Here is a 25,785-nt window from a genome sequence, read left to right as displayed (position 1 = left end):
GCTGGTATGGTCATTTGGCGAGAATGGATGTGGATAGCTGTGTGAAAAAGTGCCACACCCTAGCAGTTGAGGGAACCTGTGGAAGTGGTAGACCCAGGAAGACCTGGAATGAGGTGGTGAAGCATAACCTTCAAACATTGGGCCTCACCGAGGCAATGACTAGTGACTGGGACCTCTGGAAATATGCTGTGCTTGAGAAGACTTGGCAAGCGCAAGTGTGACCATAACCTTGTGGCCTATGCTAGGGGTATAACCAGTCCACTTATGCGTGCCTTGAGAGAATGAACCTAAGAAGCATCAGATGTGGTGTGCAAGAGAGATGACTGTGCTGGTATGGTCATGTGGTGAGAATGAATGAGGATAGCTGTGTGAAAAAGTGTCACACCCTAGTGATGTGACACTTTTTCACACAGGGATGAGGTGGTGAAGCATGACCTTTGGACATTAGGTCTCACTGAGGCAATGACTAGTGACCGAGACCTTTGGAAATATGCTGTGCTTGAGAAGACCTGGCAAGCCAAGTGAGACTATAACCCGTGGCCAATGCCAGTGGTGTAACAATCCCACTTATGTGTAGTTTTCCTTCATTAGACACTAAACTCTGCTTGCAAAGACCTGTTGATCAAATTCGATGACAGCACTTCATGACTGGCAGCTGTGCTAGTGGAGCACTAAGAACACCATCCGAGCGTAATTTTTGTCAGTGCCGCTGAGATGCTCCTGTGCCAGTGACACGTAAAAAGCACCATTCGAGCATGATCGTTACCAGCACCGCCTTACTGGTACTTGTGCTGGTGGTACGTGAAAAACAACATTCGAGCGAGGTCGTTGCCAGTGTCACTGGACTGGCTCCTGTGCAGGTGGCACGTAAAAAACACCATTTGAGCGTGGCCATTATCAGTACTGCTTGACTGGTCCTCATGCCGGTGGCACATAAAAGCACCCACTACACTCTTGGAGTAGTTGTCGTTAGGAAGGGCATCCAGCTGTAGAAATTCTGCCAGATCAGATTGGAGCCTGGTGTAGCCATCTGGCTTGCCAGTCCTCAGTCAAACTGTCCAACCCATGACAGCATGGAAAGCAGTGATTAAATGATGATGATGATGATGACTTCACTGCTGAAAATGTTAGCTTTTGTTCAAAATGGCTTGCATTATTTAGTTTATATTTTGAGTTCAAATCCTGTCAGGGTCAGCTTTGCTTTTTATCATTCTGGAGTTGATTTATATTTTGTTATGTATCTTGGATGTGAATAGAATTATAATAGAAGATGAAATATTCATCAAGTTTCCATCAATATTTTATATTAAAAATTGTCAGTTTTCAGGGAAATACCATTTTCAGAAATAGTTGATCTTTAGTCTATAGTCTTTAGGTTTTAGCTCTAATCAAGTATTCCAACCATGACCATCTTATTTTCTCACACAGTGTATCTGGTGTGACTGAATAATCTGATGTGTTCTTCCTTTTTCCCAGACAGTAAGTTGTGACCTGATGGAGGTTTAGTTACTATTTCAAACAGGAGGTTTTAACTGATTTAAAAAAACTTAAAATTATATTTCTAAAAATCTAATTGTATTATCCATTCATCTAGTGAATCTAGTGGACTATCATGCGCATCGAGGCACTATGTGCCCTGTTAATATATTTATTTAGTGGAATTTTGTTTCTTTGTTAGGATTACATTTAATTATTCAGTTATTGAGGGGGATTTTTTTTGCTATACATTATAATTCATGTATTGAATATTCTTTTAATTCTGTTATATTATACAGGATGTAAATTATAGTTGGGTATTACAGTACACTCATGTGAAGGGAGCTTTGGTTTTATTTGATAAAGTAATATCAAAATGTTAAATTATTGGTTAGATGACATTGAATTATGTAAATAGTGCAAAAAATGTAAAGCAGACTAAGAACAATTAACCTTTTGAATTGGGCATCCAGCTGTAGAAACAATGTCAAAACGAAATGTATAAGTGTGACCTAGTTATCTAATGTGATGTGTCTAGCAGGGTAGTCACTCTGAATAAAACCCAACTTGGACTGTGACGACTCATCCAACTCACGCCAGTTTGGAAAGTAGAAGTAAATTGATGATGACAGTGACAACAGCTGAAGGGTGGTCATCATGATGATGTTGATGAGTTAGTTTTAAAAAATGTAATAAAAACACTAATGTAACACCCAAGAAACAGTCTCTAGACTGTCTATGTACACCTGTACATGCTTGACTTCATGCACTAGTGAGTTTGTCATAACAGTTTATGATTGTTTGATAATGTATATCCTATATACGAAGCAAAAAAATGCTGTTGTGGTTGACTGATTATTATACTACTTGGATTTCTGTGTAACTCTGTCAGTTGGTGACTCTTTGACCTTGTATAAATTTCTATTACATAACAGTAGGGGTTAGGGACAATTTGTAAACCTTGGTTTGTAATGGTGTTTGTTAACCATTATAATGCAAAAGTCATCTATGTTTTCTTGGATTTCCTTACGAAAGAATAGAATTTAACTAAAAGTGAAGGGACAATGTTTTAGTCAGTGATTACTTATATTCTATTATCATTCATATCCATCATCATCATCACCATTTAACATCCATTCTCCTTGCTGGCATGGGTTAGACAGTTTGACTGGAGCTGATGAGTCAGAGAGTTGTACCAGGTTCCAATCTGATTTGACATGGTTTCTACAGCTGGATGGCCTTCCTAATGCCAACCACTGCAGAAATGTAATGGGTACTTTTCAATAAATGGATATGGTGTGGTGAGATAGAATCTCTAAAATGTATTATTTTTTCAAGTCAAATTTTCTTGACTCTTGATTCTGTCCAATTACCTCTTTCACCCTTTCCCACTCATCACATCATCTCCCTATTTTTCATCTATCCACCCCTCCCTTTATGCACTGCCACTTATTACCTCCTCCTCCTGGACCCACTCCTATTTTCTGTTACCTTACTTCTCCCCACAAACTGAGATTCACCATTGGCTGCACTTCCACCTGTATTAATCCTTCACTGCCTTCTATCACCATTTCTAACCACCTGTCAGTCTCTTTTCACACTCTCGCAAACCTACCCATCTTTGATAACTTTGTCTCTGCTCTCTCATATATCCACCTTCTTGTACCTTGAGGATATGCCCTGATATCTCATCACTACCATCCTTTCTCCCTTTCCAGCAGAAGCAGCCATGCATCTTCCCTACAACAAGACATGTTCAACCTCTTAACATCTGGCAGAAAGCTACCTCCCTCAATACTACACTTTCTCTCAGCTGATGGGGTCTTGTCTTGCAAGTTACTCAGTAACCTTAAAAATGCTGGTGCCATGGAAAAAAAGCACCCAGTGTACTCTAAAGTGGTTGGCATTAGGTAGGGCATCCAGCTATAGAAACCATGCTAAAGCCAATGCTGGAGCTTGACATAGTCTTCCAGCTTGGATTCTGTCCAATCCATGCCAGCATGGAAGACAGATGTTAAATGATGATGATATCTTTCTCTTTTGTTTGTCTATATTTTTTGTTTCATATAAAATCACCCAAAAGAAATTCTTCAATGATTTCTCATTCCATTTTAATATTTTTATAACCGAGTTTCTCAAAACAAAGCTATAAAGGCTGTTAGGGTCCATTGAGTTTTAAATGGAGGCAAATATGAGTACTAAGATAGGTAAATGTTTATTGAAAAACAACAATTTTTACTGATCAGGATTGGAACTTGTTAGATTAGTTCCAAGCAATGAAACTCCCTTGAATGAGAAATTGGATAGAATGTAGGTAATCAAAAGAGTGTAATGTAGTTAACATTTTTCTTAAATTTTTCAGTTGATATATTAAAGGTAAAGAAATAAAAAAATAAATTTTAAAAGCCCCCCCCCCCAACAATCTTGGACAGGAAGTTGGTACTAAATAGAATCAGTGTAATTGAAGGAACAGTTGGTTCAGTCTATTTGAACAAGGGGTCACAGAGATTATGCATCAGTGAATTTTTTAAGTTTAATACTTTCCCTGCCATGAAAATCATGGCAGCTAATATACTATAAAATGAAATATTAGTTGTATATCTGAATAAAACATTTTTTTAACTAGGAGCACATTTTTTATGTGAGATTATTACCCCTTTGCTATATCCTTCAACCCCTAAATCTGTTAGTCATCATTATCATCATTATTTAACATCTGTTTTCTGTGTTGGAATGAGTTGGACAGTTCCATCAAGTTCTGGCAAGCCACAGGGCTGTGTTGAGCTCCAGTGTCAGCTTTGCCATGGTTTCTATGGTTGGATGCCCTTCCTAATGTCAACCACTTTACAGCTTGTGCCAGTTACTTTTCTCAAGCCCCCAGCACCAGTGAAGTTGCCAATTGACTTGCAAGACAAGAAAGAAAAATGAGGAAGAAAATCCCCTTCAACTAAGTGGGGGGAGGGTATTTGAGAGAAGAGAGGTGACTTTATACCAGGGATTGAGAGGGACAAGTACAGGTTTCTTGCGATAGTGAAGATACATGGCTACCTCACATTTTATAAGGGTAGGAGTAACTGGAAAGAAGAGATGGTAGGATGCCAGAGCAAATCCTTTAGGGTACATGATGAGCACAAGAGAATGCCGACTGTAGATTGAGGAGAGGGTTTGGTTCAAAAGATTGTGTAGGGAGAGTGAGAGATGGTTGGAGATAAGAATAGAGGTGAATATAGCTAGTAATGAACAAAGGTGGAGGTGTGGTTGATGGGAAATACCATTGTGGAGAGAGAAGGGGTAAAGATGGGATAGACACAAGTGGCTCAGGAAGGAAGCTAGGTCAGAAGGTCGTTATAATTTAAAGATGAGGCATAACAGTTGTCGCCATGCAAATCGAATTAATGACTCACATGAATATATTAGTCATTGATTTAAAGCAGTGTTTTTCAATAAATGTTTTGCAGTATTTCCAGGTGTTAGCAATGTTTCTAATGTTGCTGCAAGATAATTAAGTTTACAACTACCATTAACTATTTTGTGATAATATTTCCAGTGAAATACACTACTTATGTGTTTTAACTAATATTGAAATTAATCAATATTAATCTGGTGTTTAGAACTTAACACTGGATTCTGACTTAAAATTGTCATGGAAGATTTTAATTTGAATGTAACTACTGAAAAATGTTGTGTGTAAAGAAAAATCAGAAGAGTTTTAGGAGTATACATAGAACTTGTCCTTATTTTTGATTTTATATTAAGTGACCTCATCCAATCAGTATGCATAAATTGAGGGAAATATCTGAAGTATTGATGGATCTGGGTTATTTGGTGGTAACTAACTCTTCATTGAATCTAATTTTAGGTGAATCTTTTACCACTAATTTTTGTATAGGTCATCTGTGTATTAGAATCATTCCTTGCAGTTGGCTTTTTCTAGCCCTTTTTTAAAGTATTAAATGGTTGAGAGTTCACTTTCACTACCCCTAGGATGTGGGTTTCTTTTTCCCATAAAAGGATTTGATGGCAAAAAGAAACAAGCTAACAAAGCACCAATACAGTGATCCAGCTTCCTGTAGTATAAACTACATTTCTCTTGTTAACTAAATGGACTGGGCCATCCACAGTTAAATGTTTTGTCACAGAAACAACATATTATTAAAGACTGGATACAAATACTTGACCCATGCCAGTGCCCTTATCATTCTAGCACAATAGTGATGAGAAGAAAAGGGACCACACATACAACTTTTTGTCAAACAAGCAAACTCCTTGTCCTCATCACCATTGTAACTTGTCAGGCAGTAGCGTTGTATTGAAAAGACCTCTAGGCTCCCTTGAAATCACTAAGATTTCAGCTGATGGAAAGCAATGCACTGCTGCAACTTCAATCTATTACATCATCATTTAACATTCTGTTCTATACTAGCATGAATTGGGTGGTTTGATAGGATCCGAAAGGTCCAAGGATTGCATTATACTCCACTGTCTACTTTGGCATGGTATCTATATCTATAGCTGGATGCTCTACAGCTCATTGATATGCCGTGAAATGTATCTTGGTGCACTGCAAAAATAATGAAATTATGAGGGTGGGCTGAAAAGTTCATAGGCTGACTTTGAAGGAGTGATTCTGGAGCTGTTAAATCTTGCATGCATGAATTTCAACTCATCTTATTAATAATTGCATTGTTACTCTCCAGGTAAACTGACATCTGACTGTTCAAAGAAGACTTCAAAAGTATCTAGCAGCAACTCATCTTGAAAACGGACACAATTTGGCATCATGGTGTTATCAAGTACCTGTAGAAAAATAGTTTAGCCCCTTAAGACATTCATACTGACACGGTTGCTACATTAGGCGGCGAGCTGGCAGAAACGTTAGCACACCGGGCGAAATGCTTAGCAGTATTTCGTCTGCGTTACGTTGTGAGTTCAAATTACGCCAAGGTCAACTTTGCCTTTCATCCTTACGGGGTCGATAAATTAAGTACCAGTTACACACTGGGGTCGATGTAATCGACTTAATACCTATGTCTGTCCTTGTTTGTCCCCTCTGTGTTTAGCCCCTTGTGGGTAATAAAGAAATAGGTTGCTACATTAGGGGATTATGCTCCAGTTTTATCAACAGTGCTAAAGTGGGCAGCTGAATTTTGGAGGGTAAAGGAGAGTTTTGAAGATTACCCAAGGTGTGGACATCCTGCAACTGCTACCACTGAGGAAAACATTGATCATGTTCACCACATGGTGATGGATGACAGGCAACTGATCAAGTAGCCAATGCTATTAGTATATACCGTGAGTGAGTTGAGAATATTCTGCACAATGAACTTGGCATGACAAAGGCTTCGGGTGCTACATCTTCTGACATTTGATTAAAAGTGCTCCAGCCTGATTATATCACAGGAATGTCTGAAATTGTTTGAGGCAGATCCAGCTGGTTTCCTTGAATGTATCCTAACACAGGATAAGTGTTGGGTTCATCACCTTGAGCAAAATCAAAAAGACCATGGATGCAGTAGAAACAGCTCTCCTCACCTGCTCCAAAGGTCAAGGTCACTTCATCTACAGGGAAGGTAATGGACTCAGTTGTTTGGAATGCAAGAGGCTTTGTGTTTATTATCTTCAAAGGGGCCATGCCATCGAAGGAGAGTATTGTGCCAAGTTGCTGTGGCAGTTATGAAAAGCTTTCAAGACCAGATGCCCAGGGAAACTGATGAAAGGGGTCGTTTCATTAGGACAACGCTCCAGCACAAAGGCTCTTGGTTTCAATGGCTGCTGTGCATGACTGTAGCTTTGAATAGGTTGATTGCCCTCCCTATTCTCCTGATTTGACCCCATCTGACTATCATCTGTTTTTTGACATGAAAAAACGCTTGGCTGGGAACCGTTATTGTAGTGATAATGACATCATATTTGTTGTTGATGACTTTTTTTGACTAACAACATGAAAACCTCTTCACCAATGGGATCCAAGCACTGCAACACCAATGGAAGAAGTGTGTGGAGCACAGGGTTGCGGGGACTATGTTGAAAAATAAACTTCATTTCGTCATATTCTATGAGAGTATCTTGGTCAGCCTATAAACTTTTCAATCGACCTTTATATATTGAAAAGATGGAGAAAATGCAAACTGAATTCTTATGGTTTGTTTATTTACTAAAGTAATAAACAAGTTTAGGTTAAATCATTTATATTCATAGGCTAAAACATGTAAATACATCTTGTAATGCAATTTTTTTCCTTTATTTTATGCCAAATTATCCCCAAATATTTTTTATCTGCTATAAAGTGCACTGAATATAAAAGTACAGTTTGATTATCACTTATCAAGAATTATAAAATATCAATGGAAAAACTATTAAAGAATTAAAAAAAAAAGGGAAATTGATCAACATGTCAATTATCACCACCATTGATTACACATCACTTTTCCATGCTTGAATGAGTCTAATGGAATTCATTGAGGCAGATCTTCTGTGGTTGGATGCCCTTCCAGTTGCCAACCCTTACCTGTTTCCAAGTAAGGTAATATTTCCCCATGACTGTATATGTTTTCTCTGAAGACTGGAAATACTCGATTTTTTTTTATGAGCGTGACAGTAACGTCAAGATGAAACACAAATTTGCGCTGTATATAAAACTAGCTTGTTTCAGCTTCTGTCTACCAAATCCACTGATGAGATTATGTTGACTTGGAGTTACAGTAGAAGTCACTTGCCTAAGTTACCATGCAGTGAGATTGAACCTAAATAAATCATAATTTGAGAATTAATTAATGTGTCAATTTGATTTCTTTATTTTTTTTTCTTGTAGCCCATCTGATCTCGATGCTGACTTGGAAGATAATCAAGATTATGATAGTGCAGTTAGCCAATCAGAAACTAACCTAACTCTGATTGGTCAATCAGAGCCAGCATCATCAGGTGCTAAGACAAGTTACAAGCCCTACAGAAGTTCCCGAAGTCCTTACTCTCCACCCAGTTCTAGTTTCCGAGTATTGGGGAGTGACCAAGAATCTAAAACTCCTACTTGCTCCAACTCTTCTTCATCCTCTTCTTCTGTGATGTCCCGCTACAAAGAGATTGAATCTGGCAAGATTCCCCGTGAGCCTACATTACAGTCCCAGATAAAAAAAAGAGACCTGCATCATTGTCCAGATAGTGAGTACCAGCATCCAGTTTCAAGTCAGTCCTCCCAAGTGCAGGACAGTTGGCAGTCACAGTCTACTTATAACCAAAGCCATCTGCCATCTCTGAAAGAAAATCCAAACTACAATGTGAAATCATACAAAGAAAACTGGTGCCAAGGTTCCCAACAGCAACAATCACAAGAAGAATGTTCATTAGATAAGGTATGATTTTTTTTTCTTTTAATAAAAATTATATTTTGTTTGTTTGATTCTCTGTGTTGTCATTGTCATCACCAATCTATTGCTGCTGCCATGACTTTAACGTCCACCTTTCCAGGTTTACATGGATCAGACAGAAGTCATTGAAGCAGATGTTTTTCAGTGGTTAATTCCCTTTCTGTTGCTCACCTTTATTTACTTCCAACGAAGTAACATTTCCCCATAACCAGACATGTTTCTATGGAAGATTGGAAATGAATGACACTGCTTGTTTGATGGTGATATTTATTCATAACTATTACACAATGTCAGACAAAGAGGTACAACCACACACATATACATACACATATATATGACCAGTGTCTTTCAGTTTCTGTTTATCAAGTCCACTCAAAGCTTTGGCCAGCTTGAAGAATAAGACACTTGCCTATGTTGCCACAAAATGGAACTGAGCCTGAAACTATATGACTGAAAAGCAAACTTCCAAACCACACATCTCTGTCTATGTGTCTATTCTAAATGATTAGCAATAGTATGCTTCAGTAACTGAAATATGATGATATAGTAAACATTATAGTAATGTAAAACTAAACAGTGTTTCACAAAATAATGCCATATATTTAAATGACTGTCTATACAGAGTGTATTAATAGTATAGAAAATGCAGAATGGTTTTAGAACAGATGTTTAACTAGTTTGAAAAATTCTAAGCATAATAGTACTAAAATAAGAACCAAGCAACACTGGTTATGTGCTGCTAATTAACTGTTTCTCTTTTGCATAGTATCCACATCGGTTGCTGAAGCCACTAAGGTAGGCAGTAACAGCTTAAAACAACAATTACCTTTTATGTATGTGTATATAAGATATATTACAAATATTTGTAATTTATGAGATGGTTTTTGACACGTACAGCTTAATCTTAAATTACCTCTTTGTAATAAGTTACAAAAGACCTATAACCATCATCATTTTCATCAGCCTTTCTTTCCCTGCTGCCATGGGTTAGATGGGTTGTCTCATTTAAGTCCATTTTTATTCACTGTTGTAAAGGTGCCTGGCTTGGTTGTTAGGATGTTGCACTCACAATCACAAGATCATGGTTTTGATTCCAGGACCAGGTGAAGCATCGTGTTCTTCATTTAAAAAAAACTTCATTTCACATTACTCCAATCCACTTGTCTGTAAACGAGTAACCCTGTGATGAATTGGCATTGCATTCAGAGGGAATGTTATGATTTTGGTCACTTGTACACCACAGAAACCAGGTAGCTGGCCCTATGAGACCTAGAACTTGAGACAGCCATGCCCAGGTGTTGATGATGATGGTGGCGGTGGTAGCAGCAGTGGTGTCGTCACCATCGTCCTAAATGAATCAGAAAAGTGTATTTCACTCAGATGTTTCAGTCTTGTCACTTGTAGAAACCATGCCAAAACTGAACCTCTGAGCAAGATGAGTCTCCAACTCATTTAGGAAGGCAGTAACTCTAAATAGGAACTGATTTGATAAGATAATTCCTACAACCCATGCAAGTATGGGAAAAAGATATGTAAAGCTAAAATGATATTGGTGATGATTATGGTGATTAGAGGTTATTGTAATAAACAAAAAATAGCTAATTTAAGACTAGATGATTGCAGGGTTTTATAATAAATTGCAAATAGGTAATTAAATTTAAGACTAAGTTGTGAATGTCAGTGACCTGGTCATAAATCTTCAAAATATTTAGATACTTAATAGTATATAAAATCTTTTACAAAATACTAATTAAAAAAAGTGAATACAACAATGTGTGTGTGTGCATTTAATGACAGTAATGACACTGCTACAGTTGTTTCAGTGTCAAGGCAAACTCTGATCAAATCTCTTATTAAATAAATGCAACACAAGTATTTTATGACTTCAATATATCTAGCATATCCTGAGTGTACAGATTTTCTTGTTAGAAATATTTATTATATGACCTCAGGGAGGGGGAAAAATCCTATGTAATCACTGAAGTTGCTAGAAATAGCAACCAAGTATCCCTTGTGTCACAACCTACTGAATTGAAGATGGATGGACACATCATATAATATATTTTTTATATATTAATACATTGTATCTATTTGATCAGAGTTGACCTGGGGGAATAAACCACAACAAGGAGATGCAAGCATCCCCTGCATTATAGAAGTACTATGTTCTTGAAAATCTTGTTATGACACAAATCTATTTTCTCACTGACTTCAAGGTTATGGCATGACTTCTATTCTGCAAGACTTTATTCTTCCTACAGGTTGGATATACTGTTAATACTACTATAATAACTGAAAATCTTCGGAATATTGTTTGAAGTTATGTAAATATCCTGTGAATATTTAGAGTTCTATGTGGAGGTGCAATGGCCCAGTGATACGGACAGCGGACTCACGATTGTAGGATCGCGGTTTCGATTCCCAGACTGGGCGTTGTGAGTGTTTATTGAGCGAAAATACCTAAAGCTTCACGAGGCTCCGGCAGGGGGTGGTAGCGAACCCTGCTGTACTCTTTCACCACAACTTTCTCTCATTCTTTCTTTCTGTTTCTGTTGTATCTGTATTTCAAAGGGCCAGCCTTGTCACACTCTGTGCCATGCTGAATCTCCCCGAGAACAACGTTAAGGGTACGCGTGTCTGTGGAGTGCTCAACCACTTGCACATTAATTTCACGAGCAGGCTGTTCCGTTGATCAGATCAGCTGGAATCCTTGTTGTCGTAACCGACAGAGTGCCAACAATTTAGAGTTCTATCAAATCTACATTTTTATATAAAAGACTTACTATTTACTAAGTGTTGTTTAAAAGGTATTTCACAAGAGAATTCCTTAGTATTGAGGAAGTGACTTCAACAATAATATGAGTCTGCTTTCTGTTGAATATTATATGTCACTTCATGATTTAAGTACTAATCAGCTGTCCGCCCACTGACTGTCAGAAATGCAATTATTCATAAACAAGAATAGTATTGACAGTGACTTTGAAGATTTGGCCTGCTTCGCCTTCATTGGACTATCATTATCATCATCATCATTGTTGTACATCTGTTTTTCTGGTATGGGTTGGATGATCTATTCTATTGCAGAGTCACACCATTTATTGTGACCCTTTTATCATCAAGATAAATATTTAAAAAAAACCCAAAAAACCCACCAGTCCTTGTTGTTTCATGTCATCTTTTTTTGGTGTGTTTTTTAATGGCTGGTTGCTCTTCTTGTTGCTACATTATTCATACCCAACTAGGAAGGGCAATAACTTTGAATAAGAAGAGACTCAGACAGTGATGACCCATCCAACCCATGCTAGAAAGGAAAAGTGGATATAAAATGATAATAATGATGTTGACATCAACAATGAACATCGTTTTGTTATCTTGATAGATGAGTTGTAGTGATAGAACAGGTTAGAAAAAGATAGAAAACCCACTTGCTGGTGGAAGACAGAATTATTTCATGGTTTAGTTAGAGAATAGGGAAAAAAAATCCCCTCACATGTGAAAGGATAAGTTATTATTGGACACTGAAATGCATTGACAATGAACTGTTTAAGAAATTCATCTTCACAACCAAGTGGTCTTCAGTTTGATTGAACTGCACAACACCTTAGGCAAGTGTCTTCTACTATACCTTTATGCCAACAAATGTCTTAGGAGTGGAAGTTGTTAGATGTGTGGAAACCTGACTGTGTCTATGTATCTTTCAGACATGTGTTAGATTATAAATATTCTATTAGTCGTCTCAGTCATTGGACTGTGACCATGCTTGGATGCTACCTTGAAGGGTTTAATTGAACAAATCAACCCTGGTACTTATTCTGTTGGTCTCTTTTGCTGAACTGCTAAGTTATGGGTATGTAAACAAACCAAAACAAGTTAATAAACAATGCTGGGAGAAGACAAACATAAACACAAAGATACATACAAACACACACACAGATTCACTTACAAGGCTTTGGTTGGGTTGGGGGCTATAGTAGAAGACACTGAACATGAAACCATGTGATTGCAAAGCAAGCCTTCTTCACCACACAGCCATACCTGTACCTATATTGTTGAAGAAACTAAAAATCTGGTTCACACATATACTTTTGTAATCAACATAAATGGAAATTGTAGCTGTGATACCAGTGCCGGTGGCACGTAAGAGAACCATCTGAACGTGGCTGTTGCCAGCCCCGCCCCGACTGGCCTCCGTGCTGGTGGCACGTAAAAAGCACCATCCGATCGTGGCCGTTTGCCAGCCTTGTCTGGCACGTAAAAAGCACCCACTACACTCACGGAGTGGTTGGCGTTAGGAAGGGCATCCAGCTGTAGAAACACTGCCAGATCAGACTGGGCCTGGTGCAGCCTTCTGGCTTCCCAGACCCCAGTTGAACTGTCCAACCCATGCTAGCATGGAAAGCGGACGTTAAACGATGATGATGATGACTACAGGCTTCTTTTTAGTTTCTGTCTACCAAATTCCACTCACAGGGTTTTCAGTAGCCTGTGGCTATACTGGAAGACACTTGCTCAAGGTGCCATGCTGTGAGACTGAACCAAAGACCACATGGTCATGAAGCAGTCTTCTTAACCACACAGTCTTGTTTGTACTTATCCACACCTGCACAATACAAAATTAAAATAAATAACCACAAATAATGCAATGAAGGTTACGGAGAGGGTCATAGCCCAACTAATTAGAGAGAGAGTTAGTTTAGATGAGATGCAGTTTGGGTTCGTGCCAGGGAAAAGCACCACTGATGCTATATTCCTGGTAAGGCAGCTGCAGGAGAAATACCTAGCCAAAGATAAGCCCCTGTACCTGGCTTTCGTTGACATGGAGAAAGCTTTTGATAGGGTCCCCCGATCCCTTATCTGGTGGTCAATGAGGAAACTAGGGATAGATGAATGGCTGGTGAGGACTGTGCAAGCCATGTACAGAGATGCCGTAAGTAAGGTTAGGGTTGGCAACATGTACACAGAAGAATTCAAAGTAGAGGTTGGGGTCCACCAGGGTTCAGTACTCAGCCCCCTCCTATTTATCATAGTACTCCAGGCAATTACGGAGGAATTCAAGGCAGGCTGTCCCTGGGAGCTCCTCTACGCTGACGACCTTGCTCTTATTGCTGAGTCACTATCAGAACTGGAGGAGAAGTTCCAGGTGTGGAAGGAGGGTTTAAAATCAAGGGGCCTTAGAGTCAACCTAGCTAAAACCAAAGTACTAATAAGTAGAAAGGTAGACAATCCACAAATATCTTCAGGAAGATGGCCCTGCTCGATCTGTAGAAAAGGTGTAGGTAGAAACTCTATAAGATGTACCCAGTGTAAGCTATGGACACATAAGAGGTGCAGCAATGTCAAAGGTAGGCTAACTGGGAAGATAGTTTTTGTATGTGGCAGATGCTCGGGAGCATTAACCTCCGAAAATCTGCAGAAAACAACTTCCGTCACTTTCCAGGGGGAAAAACTAGAAGTAGTTGATAGCTTCCGTTATCTAGGTGACCAAGTCAGTAGTGGGGGTGGGTGTGCTGAAAGTGTAACTGCTAGAATAAGAATAGCCTGGGCAAAGTTTAGGGAGCTCTTACCTCTGCTGGTGACTAAAGGCCTCTCGCTCAGAGTAAAAGGCAGACTGTATGATGCGTGTGTACGAACAGCCATGCTACATGGCAGCGAAACATGGGCCGTGACTGCTGAGGACATGCGTAAGCTCGTGAGGAATGAAGCCAGTATGCTCCGATGGATGTGTAATGTCAGTGTACATACTCGCCAGAGCGTTTGCACCTTGAGAGAATGTTGTACCTAAGAAGCATCAGTTGTGGTGTGCAAGAGAGACGATTGCGCTGGTATGGTCATGTGGCGAGAATGGATGAAGATAGGTGTGTGCGAAAGTGCCAATCCCTAGCAGTTGAGGGAACCCGTGGGAGAGGTAGACCCAGGAAAACCTGGGACGAGGTGGTGAAGCACGACCTTCGAACTTTAGGCCTCACTGAGGAAATGACCAGAGACCGAGACCTTTGGAAGTATTCTGTGCGTGAGAAGACCAGGCAGGACAAGTGAGCCCAGCCCACTTATGAATGCCTTCCCTCCCTTGGACACAAAGACCGGCTGAGGCAAGCGAAGTCGATATAGAACCTCATCCGACGACAGACACCCATGCCAACCCCCCATGCTTGCGAAGACATGTTGGGGCAAGCGAAATCGAAATCGAAACCGAATTGAACCAGCCAGGATCCCTGGCCTGGTGGTACGTAAAAAGCACTATCCGACTCATGGCCGTGGCACGTAAAATACTCCAATGCGACCGTACGACAGGCACCCATGCCAACCTCCTTTGCTTGTGAAGACATGTTGGGGCAAGCGAAATCGAAATCGAATTGAACCAGCCAGGATCCCTGGTCTGGTGGTACGTAAAAAGCACTATCCGACTCGTGGCCGTGGCACGTAAAATACTCCAATGCGACCGTACGACAGGCACCCTTGCCAACCCCCTTTGCTTGTGAAGACATGTTGGGGCAAGCGAAATCGAAATCGAATTGAACCAGCCAGGATCCCTGGTCTGGTGGTACGTAAAAAGCACTGGTACGTAAAAAGCACTATCCAACTCGTGGCCGATGCCAGCACCGCCCGTCTGGCTTCCGTGCCGGTGGCACATAAAATACACCAATCTGACCGTGGCCGTTGCCAGCCCCGCCTGGCACCTGTGCAGGTGGCACGTAAAAAGCACCCACTACACTCACGGAGTGGTTGGCGTTAGGAAGGGCATCCAGCTGTAGAAACATTGCCAAATTAGACTGGAGCCTGGTGCAGCCTTCTGGCTTCCCAGAACCCCGGTCGAACCGTCCAACCCATGCTAGCATGGAGAACGGACGTTAAACGACGATGATGATGATGATGATGAATGCATTATGTAAAGATAAGGCTAAAATTTATAAATTCTGTGCAATGTGTTTTGTGAAATTCAATATTACAAACATTGATATGAGACAGAAAAGTGAAATTATAGAATCCTGGTATGCCCCAACACAATATGCCTCTTTGTCTAGTCACATTAAATTAGTGGATTAGAGTGTTATATCCTTATAATAATGCATTTAATTAAATACTTGGGAGAAGGATCCTTGTGCTTCAAGGGTATGGCAGGTGTGTACCATGAACATGTAATTAATATATTGGCAGAGGTTAAAAGAGACAACAACAATATGTATTCAAGTCCAAACGCAATAGTGAAAAGTAAGGACTAGATATGATGCCTATTTATAGTTATGGCTTTCATCCCTCTTTCACTTTACAAACAACTACTACACTGCAAAGAAGTTTCACAAATTAGCAAAGTACAATGAGTTGAAGATATAAATAACAAAACTGTTGCAACATTTAAAAAAAAAAAAAACAAGACAAGAACCAACAATTCCTGTAGTGGTTATTGTGCTTGGGTTAATGAGAAAACGTGCCGACCAGTCTGTCAAATAGCTGGCAACAAGTTGCATGAAATACAAAACATTTTTCCTTAACTGCACTGCTCATTATACTTTTCAGAGAGCATTGTCTTCATGAAAGACCTTGTACATTATATATTTTCTTAAATGTTGTATTGTATTTTTGTCTTGTCTACTTTTAGTTGTTTTTTTAGTTAATTATTTATGTGTGTGTGGTTTGTGTGTAGCATGTATATTATGTAACATTGTAAGTTAATCCATCAGCCAAGATAGTACCGTCATACTTAATGAGGAAAAAGAAAAAAAATGAATTAATTAATGAAAGTCAGGTGTACACAGCTGAGGCAGTATTTAATTAAAATAGCTATATATCATACATACTGTGTATACAATGTTGATAGGCCAGTTGCTGCAGTATTTGTACTGAGATAACATCACTTACGGACTTGTTTTCAAAACGTGATAAATACCAGAGAGAGATACAGAAATTACACCCAGCACCAGATTCATTTTAGGCTCACTGAGCTTTTGCAGTGGTGCATACTTGCAGCCAGCCACATGCTTGGACAAAAATTCATGATCTCTGCTATAGGGAAAAATGAATAAAACATTCACTTATGTTACGAAAAGGCCCCAAAATGCCAAAATGCATCTGGCTTCACACTGGCTGCTGCTGCAGCTGGTATGAATTTTTTTGTCTCACTTTCTCTGATGTTTATTGCATTTTTAGCGCAAAATGTTCATAAGATATGTTATCTTAAGACAAATATGGCAATAACTGGCTATCAACTGTGTATACATTAAGTATGATACACAGATGGCTATTTTAATTAATAAAAGTTATGTAATGAAGACGGCAAAATATTAGCACAATATGATGGTGCTAACTTTACTGTTGTTCATTTGTGTGCAAATGGTGTCTCTAATTTTCCTCAGTAACTTAGGATAACTTTTGATGCTTATTTTTGTTCGTTATTGTACACCAGTATAGTGATTCTTTAACTTGTTAGGCTGAATTTGCTTCCCCAAGAAAGTGTGATAAACATGGAAACATGCCTAGTGTTGTCTCCTCTTGTCAAAATCAGATGTTATCAGTATTAGTCATTGAGCAACTTTATAATTCTCCTCACTACATAGTTTTATTAAACGTAACATCACCCTTTTCAAGCCTAGCCAGGCTCATGGGCCCGGTTTCCCAGTTTCTGTGGCGTATGTGTTCCCCCCAGCTGGATGGGATGCCAGTCCATCACAGTGTTACTCAAGAAACAAGAGAGAGTGAGAGATAGTTGTAGAGAAAGAGTACAACAGGGGTCACCACCGGAGCCTCATGGAGCTTTTAGGTGTTTTCACTCAATAAATACACACAACAACTGGTCTGGGAATCGAAACCGTGATCCTCCGACCGCGAGTCCGCTGCCCTAACCACTGGGCCATTGCGCCTCCACCATAGTTTTATTAGATGGTTTGAAATTTTTTTTTCCTTCCTAAATAATGTATGACAGCACTAACTTCACTTATTTTGTGAAGTTAGTGCTGAGTCATTTCTCTTGGTTATGTCTTCACTTGTTACTAGATGGTAACACTGGAAATGATGGATATAGATAATGAATTAAAGTGAAAAAATATATATATAATAATGATCATCATTGTTTTAACTTCTACTTTCCCATACTTTCATGGGTTGGATGAAATTTATTGAAGTAGATTTTCTATTACTAGACACCCTACTTATTGTCAACCTTCATTTTTTTCTTAGTAAGATATTTATTTCCCCATGACCAGACATGATTTTGCAGAATATTGGAAATTTATGACATTTTGTGTGACAGTCTTGTTAACAACTAGTACAATGTCAAGACTAGATGACACAAACATATTATATATGTGAACTAGCAGAATCATTAGTACGCTGGGCGAAATGCTTAGTGGTCTTTCGTCTGCTGCTACGTTCTGAGTTCAAATTCCACCGAGGTCGACTTTGCCTTTCATCCTTTTGGGGTTGATAAATTAAGTACCAGTTACGCACTGGGGTTAATATAATCGACTTAATCCGTTTGTCTGTCCTTGTTTGTCACCTCTATGTTTAGCCCCTTATAAGGCAATATAACAAACATATATATATAATGGGCTTCTTTCAGTTTCTCACTTCCCCAAGGTGCCATACAGTGGGACTGAACCAGAATCCATGTGGTTGGGAAGCAAACTTCTTAACTACACAGCCTTGCCTGCACCTATTTATAATGATAATAGTAACAATAGGAAAATAAATGATAAAAATCACTTTTTATTTTTGTTTTCAGCTCCTCAACCGAGAGCGTGAAGAGAACCGACGCCTTATAAAATTACTTGATGACAAAGATCGACGGATTGCTGAGTTAGAAAAAGAAATAGCACTTCTGAACAAGGTAAGATGATAGATACTTGTGATCATCTTCAAACAATGTCAGTTGTAACAGATTTATAGATGATTCTTTGAAAAAATTTTCGTGTGTTGGCCAATTTTTCAGGAAATTTATTTCCCAAGATTAAAGGAGTAAAAAGATGATCTTGAAAGTATGTCATAGATTAAATATATACTGTCCTGAAAATTTGCCAGAAATATAATATATCGATCCCAATTGTACATTCAAGCATTTCAATTATATTGCAAAAGTTCTTGAAAAATATACATCAAGTAAATTATACTGTCCTCAAAATATACTTTGATAAAAATTGACTTGGAAATATATATAACCATATAAAATATATTGTCCTGAAAATATTCATCAGGTAAATTATATTATTTTGAAAATATAAATTAAATGAAATATATATTTTCTGTAAAATTTACAACAAATACATTATACTTATAAGTAAAATTCAACTGAAATTATTTCAATATTTTTTTTTTTTTAATTAAGTAACTTTGTATTTTATGTTTGTTTTAATGAATTAAGGTAGTTATGTCAGTTAATGGATATATTCTGATATTTATGTTGAACATATTTTACTTTAAGAAAGTTATTTAAAAGAGATTATAATTAGTGAAGAGTGTTATAGTGTTGACAAAATGCCATTATAAATCCCACTAATTATACCTACAAAAATGAACTTTTTTGCCCAGACGAATCTATAAATTAGATTGATCATATGTCCTGAAAATATTCAAAGTAAATAAATAGTAGTTTAGTTTTATTATGATTGATCTCCTACAGTAAAAATATGTAATTTCTTGACTGTCAAAATCTATTACTTGATTTGTGAAGATTTTCTTTCGAATGGCCTTATACAAAATCATATTGTAAAAAATAAGAAAATAATCATGCTTTTCTATCTGTTAGTCTGATATCTAAAATATTGCACAGCGTGATACTTGGGAAAATTATCAGTTATTACTGTGTTACATATTCTCCAGATGGCATATACCATTTGTTTAATGTAAAGTTTTATTTCATTATATTTATTTTATATCTTCTCAGTTACTAAAATTGTAATGAATCCTTTAAACAAATATTTTTACAATGTCCGTATAGAAATTTCTAGAAATTTGTGTTTGCTTCGTCTTCAATTTTTTTTGCCTGTTTTCCCTGTACAGCAACACTGACCAATACATGTGGAATATGCAGGTAAAAAAAATTTCACCCGCATGGATTGAATATTAGTGGAACATCAGTGTGTGTAGTTGTGTGACTAAACTGCAGCATGTCCACTTGTAAACCATCTTGCTTGATATTTGCCTTGCCCAGACTACTTCTGATTGTTGTTGTTGTTGTTATATAGTCCCAGGTCAGCCCTGAGCAAGCAGTCACTTTCACCTTACTGCCTTGCCCGGCTGCATCTCTTTCTCTGTCTTTCTACCTCTTTCTGTCCCTCTTTCTTTCTGTATACATATCTTTCTCTACCCTCTTCTTTTCTCTCACTTTAACAATCTGTGTTGTATATATAATTCTGTCATGGTTGTATATATTTGTTAAAATAAACACTTATGGTTTGTTTTGTTTTAAGTACCCCTTAGCTGTAAGGAAGGTAGCTTGAAGACGCTGCATTTTTAATGTCTTTCCAAAGTGCATTAGCAATGTCAATAAAGTTGAATACTCACTAGAAACCTACTACTGCACCTTGCAATCCACCACCTTCACTAAGGAAAATATTTTCCCTGAAATTTAACATTTATTTTAATGGAGTTTCACCCAAGGTGACAACACAAATATATAGAATCTTTTAAAGAGTTTATAATGGGAAACTAATTTCAACTGTGTTACTTCACTCTTGTCACTATGTGATTACATTTCTAATGAAATACTCAAGTGGAAGGATTTAGTAAAATAATGAAAGTATTAATTAAGCAGGTGTTTGGAACATAAATTAATAAAAAGTTTTACATAAAAATTATGATACAAGGTTTTAATTTAAATACTGTAAATCAGCCAGTTTTATGCCTTATGGCACCAGTATTTGTTTCAGGCAAGTAGGTATTGTGTTAAAGAGTGGAATTGTCATTATTCACTTTTATGTTCAATGCTGTCTGTAATACAGCAATGTTATTCTACGTGTTTCTGCACCTAACACAGCACCACTCATACACTAGGTTTTATACCTGTATCTCTTTCCTATTGTTAATTGTGGGTATAATGCTGAACTGCTATAGTTATTGTGATATCAGCTCTAAAATAGTTTTTCTGATCAATCTAAGTCTGTGTGCAGATATGTATGCATGCACATGCTTTTGTGTGTGTATGTGTGTGCACATGTGCATATTTGTGTTTAGGTTGGAACAAAATGAATCAGATGCATTGTTTTCTTTCCTTTATCTGTTTTTTTTTTTTTTAACGTTTGAATACAAAGCCTACTGATGTTTATTTCGACACTAAAAACAGAAGCATCTTTTTTAGCTACAAAAAGAATAGGAGTGTTATTTAAAATTCTGTAAACATATCTGAATATAAAGAGATCAACCTTTTCTTATTTTCTGGCACAAAAATGACAAGCTAGTTTGTGAAGTCATCTCATTAAGTTTTATATTGTATCAGTGAGACAGACTAATGAATCTTCATCTAATACTTGAGATTGAGCTTGTTTCTTTTGCTCAAGTCCCTGTTTTATTCATCTGAAGCATTGATTAATTAAATGTGGTTGTTATTATTTAGCCATGAGGTTGTGTGGTTAGGGGGTTCAGCTTGGTATGATTAGGATGTGAGTTCAATTCCTGGACCAGGCAGTGTGTTATGTCTTTGAGCAAGGTACTTTATTTCACATTGCTCCAATCTATTCAGCTGCAATAAGTACCAGCTGAGTGCTAGTGTAGCCCCCTTTTCTTCCATCTGCCACATTTTGTGTGTGTCTGCTCATGATTACATAGGAATCCAAAACAATTATTGAAAGTATGGTACATGCTACCAAACCAGGACTTGGTTGTGAGTGTCAGCTGGTGGCACCTTATTATTTAGCACCAGGTCAACTTTGATCAAACAGACCTATAACAGAAGTCATTTCATTCTGGAATGAAATAATCGGGTGTGGCTCTTTGGATGCTGTCTTGTTAGTAATAAACTCTATCTTCTAAATGTTAAACTTTAGGACATGATGCCCTACAACAAAGATGAATTAATCATCAGTAGAAACAGTGATTAAATGCTTTGTTTGATTAATTACCCTACTGTCATGGGTTATCTCAAGCAGAACTTAACTGCATTTGTTCATTAGCAACAAATGATGAATGTAAAGCAATAAAGAAAAATATATGGTTTTCTTTTTTTGTATCTGAATTAAGATTTTATCATATGAAACATTATCATATGAACACAATCAATGAAGAAAATAATAATTTAGTTATAGTTACTCTGCTGTAATAATATATTGTAGCCAGAGAGACTAGACTGTTGATGAGTCCAGTCTCTTGGAAATTATGAAACTTATTGAGGTTGATTAAGTTTGTAATCCTTCACAAATCAAAATCCAAAATAGATTTTAAACAAATCATATCTTGTAGAGTTTTCGTTTTTAGAATTTTTTTTATCATTCTCAGTACATTATTAACTAACTCCTTGGCATCCATGTATTTCCTCCTAATTGATGAGGTACTTCCCTCAGTATTACACTTCTCTCAGCAGAGGAGCTGCGTTATGTGAGTTACTTGGTGACCTCACTGGTGCTGGTGCCACATGAAAAGCACCTAGTACATTCTGTAAAGTGGTTGGTGTTAGAAAGGGCATCGAGTCATAGAAACTATGTCAAGGCAAACACTGAAGCTTGGTGCAATCCTCTGGCCCACTACTTCCGATCAAACTGTCCAATCCATATCAGCATGGAAAAATAGACATCAAATGGTAATGATGATCATAATAACTTTTGATATAAGGCATTGAATCTAAGATTTTAAAGTGAGAACTTGGATCTTCATAAAGCGAAAGAGTTTATACGTGTAAAATCACCTATCCAACAATATACAAATGTCAGCATTTGCAACAAAAACTACCTCCTTGACTTTTAGTATGAAAAAAAAATGGATAAGAAGCAGTACAAAGACAAATGTCGTAGAAATATTTGAAATATTTCATTGTCAAAACAGCTACTGACAATATAGTTTGCTGAAATACACTCTACATGAAAGCTTTGTTCACATATGTAGGATTCTGTGCGCGCGTGCACACACACACACACACACACACACTCTCTCTCTCTTCTGCAGTGTATTTTTAAAAAAAATGTCAACTGCTATATTGGCAAGTCATTATTCATCAACACTTTACAGTTATGATATAGTTGTGCCCTCTCTTTTCTATGGCTTCAACATCAATCTTTGTCTCTGATCTTGCTTAGCATATATATATATATACATATATATGAAATCACCACCAGCCTACACTCGTTGCAAACAATTGATTCAAATGAGGAGTGGGAAGAAATATAAATAAATGGAAAATTTAAAGTCTTTTTTTTTTAAGTGAAAACTAACAAAGAGCCAATGATCATGAAAATCACTTCATTAAAGATAAGGCCTTAGATTCATGGGAGGGAGAGGGAGTAGGGGTCAAGGGTGGGGTGAATTTAAAATTGTAGTAGTAATTATCTTTTCCAATGATATCAGCTGAATGACTAAAGTCAGATCTCAATAAAAATAGAAATTGGATCAATGGCCTCCAGTTGCCAAGAGTTTGCTCTGACCCTGTTTTTCTCATTTATAGTGTGTGTATACAATTCTCCACTGCCATCTTCTCTCCTTTTCTAGCTGGGATAGCCACTACAGCATGACACCTGTTCCTACCTTTCTATCATATTCTTGCTTCTCAGCATCTGGCATAAACCACCTCCCGCAATACTACACTTCCTCTCAAAGGGTCTTGTCATTGCAAGCTGCCTGGTGACTTTACTGGTGCTGGCAAGAGACACACACACACACCACACACACACACACTCTCTCTCTCTCTTCTGCAGTGTATTTTTAAAAAAATGTCAACTGCTATATTGGCAAGTCATTATTCATCAACACTTTACAGTTATGATATAGTTGTGCCCTCTCTTTTCTATGGCTTCAACATCAATCTTTGTCTCTGATCTTGCTTAGCATATATATATATATACATATATATGAAATCACCACCAGCCTACACTCGTTGCAAACAATTGATTCAAATGAGGAGTGGGAAGAAATATAAATAAATGGAAAATTTAAAGTCTTTTTTTTTAAGTGAAAACTAACAAGAGCCAATGATCATGAAAATCACTTCATTAAAGATAAGGCCTTAGATTCATGGGAGGGAGAGGGAGTAGGGGTCAAGGGTGGGGTGAATTTAAAATTGTAGTAGTAATTATCTTTTCCAATGATATCAGCTGAATGACTAAAGTCAGATCTCAATAAAAATAGAAATTGGATCAATGGCCTCCAGTTGCCAAGAGTTTGCTCTGACCCTGTTTTTCTCATTTATAGTGTGTGTATACAATTCTCCACTGCCATCTTCTCTCCTTTTCTAGCTGGGATAGCCACTACAGCATGACACCTGTTCCTACCTTTCTATCATATTCTTGCTTCTCAGCATCTGGCATAAACCACCTCCCGCAATACTACACTTCCTCTCAAAGGGTCTTGTCATTGCAAGCTGCCTGGTGACTTTACTGGTGCTGGCAAGAGACACACACACACACCACACACACAGTATATTCTGTAAAGTTACTGGTATTAGGAAAGGTTTCCAACTGTAGAAACAATGCCAAAACACATTGGGACTTGATGCAGTCCTCTAACCTGTTGAGCCCCATCAAACCATGCCAGCATAGAATATGGATGCTAAATAACGATGATTTTATTGTGTACAGTAATAAGTCAAGTAAAGACAGCTATCAATGATAACCAAAAATGCATGCACAGCACACAGAATAAAGCACAAAACAGAAAAGTGAACAGTAAAAGAGCCATAAAAGGGAAAAGGTATGTAGATACATGAGGAATTTCAAGAAGCATGGAATTTTTGAATGATGTCTGTATGGATTTTATGGAACCCTTAGAATATATATATATATGGTAAATGAGAGATAGAAGATACAAGAATTCTTATTAATCATTACAATTGTTTTGGCACATCTAGTATCAATCCCTCATAGGTGGGATACTTAGCTACTGGTTCAGGAGCATCTGATGGTGCAGATGGGTTTCTTCGAGTGATAGATATAACTCGGTAAAACAACAGTTCTGCTACGTATCTTCTCATTTCATGTAAAGAAAAGCAGCAAATTAAAGGATATAGCTTCGTTAATATAGAAGATCAATAATAAAATAACAGATGCAGAAAAACAAACAAACAAACAAGCACACAATATAACAGAAAAAGTATATATATATACACACACACACACACACACACACACACACACACACATGCATACATCATTTTGTTTCAGTAGAATGCCACAAGTTCTCTAAGACTTTTTTTTTTAGACTATCCCTCTAGTACACAGTCTCACATGAACCTACTTTTATGAAGCACTTTGGTCTTTAGTATTATAACAGGAGGTAATTGTCAGAATTGTTTGTGCTAGTTAGAATGCTTCATAGTATTTGTTCCCATTTTCTGTGTTCTGAGTTCAAATTCCATCAAGGTTCACTTTACCTTTCAACCTTTAAGAGTTGATTTTAAAAATTTCCAATTTTGAATGTGGACAGGTGGAAATTTAATTGTATTTGGTTTGACTGTTCTCTGAGTTCAGATCCTGCCATGGCCTATTTTGATAGTAGTTAATCCTTCACCTGATTTAGCTCCACCTCTTGGCACTTTAGGTACCTTAAGCAGAGTCCATTCTGTTGCAAGCATTTCAGCCAGACCTCCAGTGTGAGGATACCCTTATTTATATGTGACATCTGCTCTGTGTATTTATGATTTTTAATTTAAAACAAAAATATTTTCAACATTTGTATAGTTTATTTGATAAATATCTTCTGTGACCTATAGTGGTTTTACCTCAAGTCGTTTTTTTTTCCTGTTATGTGCATATCTGAGGTAAATAATTTGCTGGGAATGTTAATTTGATCTTTCATCATTTGTGATAGTTTATCAAGT

At 37.5% G+C, this 25,785-nt stretch overlaps 1 protein-coding gene across 5 annotated transcripts in view; it reads left to right on the top strand.

Annotated features, from left to right (window-relative positions):
- LOC115231083 (PRKC apoptosis WT1 regulator protein) overlaps positions 1-25,785 on the top strand; it is a 138,732-nt gene that overhangs the window by 102,114 nt on the left and 10,833 nt on the right. For 4 of the 5 annotated variants that reach the window (XM_029801178.2, XM_029801173.2, XM_029801197.2 and 1 more), the window contains 2 exons: positions 8,288-8,825; positions 18,556-18,660. In XM_029801178.2, coding sequence (XP_029657038.1) covers positions 8,288-8,825; positions 18,556-18,660 — 643 coding nt within the window. Of the gene's footprint in view, positions 1-8,287; positions 8,826-18,555; positions 18,661-19,829; positions 19,861-25,785 lie in introns of all 5 variants that reach the window. The other variant, XM_029801184.2, reaches the window with a different exon arrangement.

Source organism: Octopus sinensis, linkage group LG2 (assembly GCF_006345805.1).
Source record: "Octopus sinensis linkage group LG2, ASM634580v1, whole genome shotgun sequence".
Classification (NCBI taxonomy): Eukaryota; Metazoa; Mollusca; class Cephalopoda; order Octopoda; family Octopodidae; genus Octopus; species Octopus sinensis.
The sequence above is the reverse complement of the archived record's forward strand: the minus strand, read 5'-3'. Positions and strand labels throughout refer to the sequence as shown.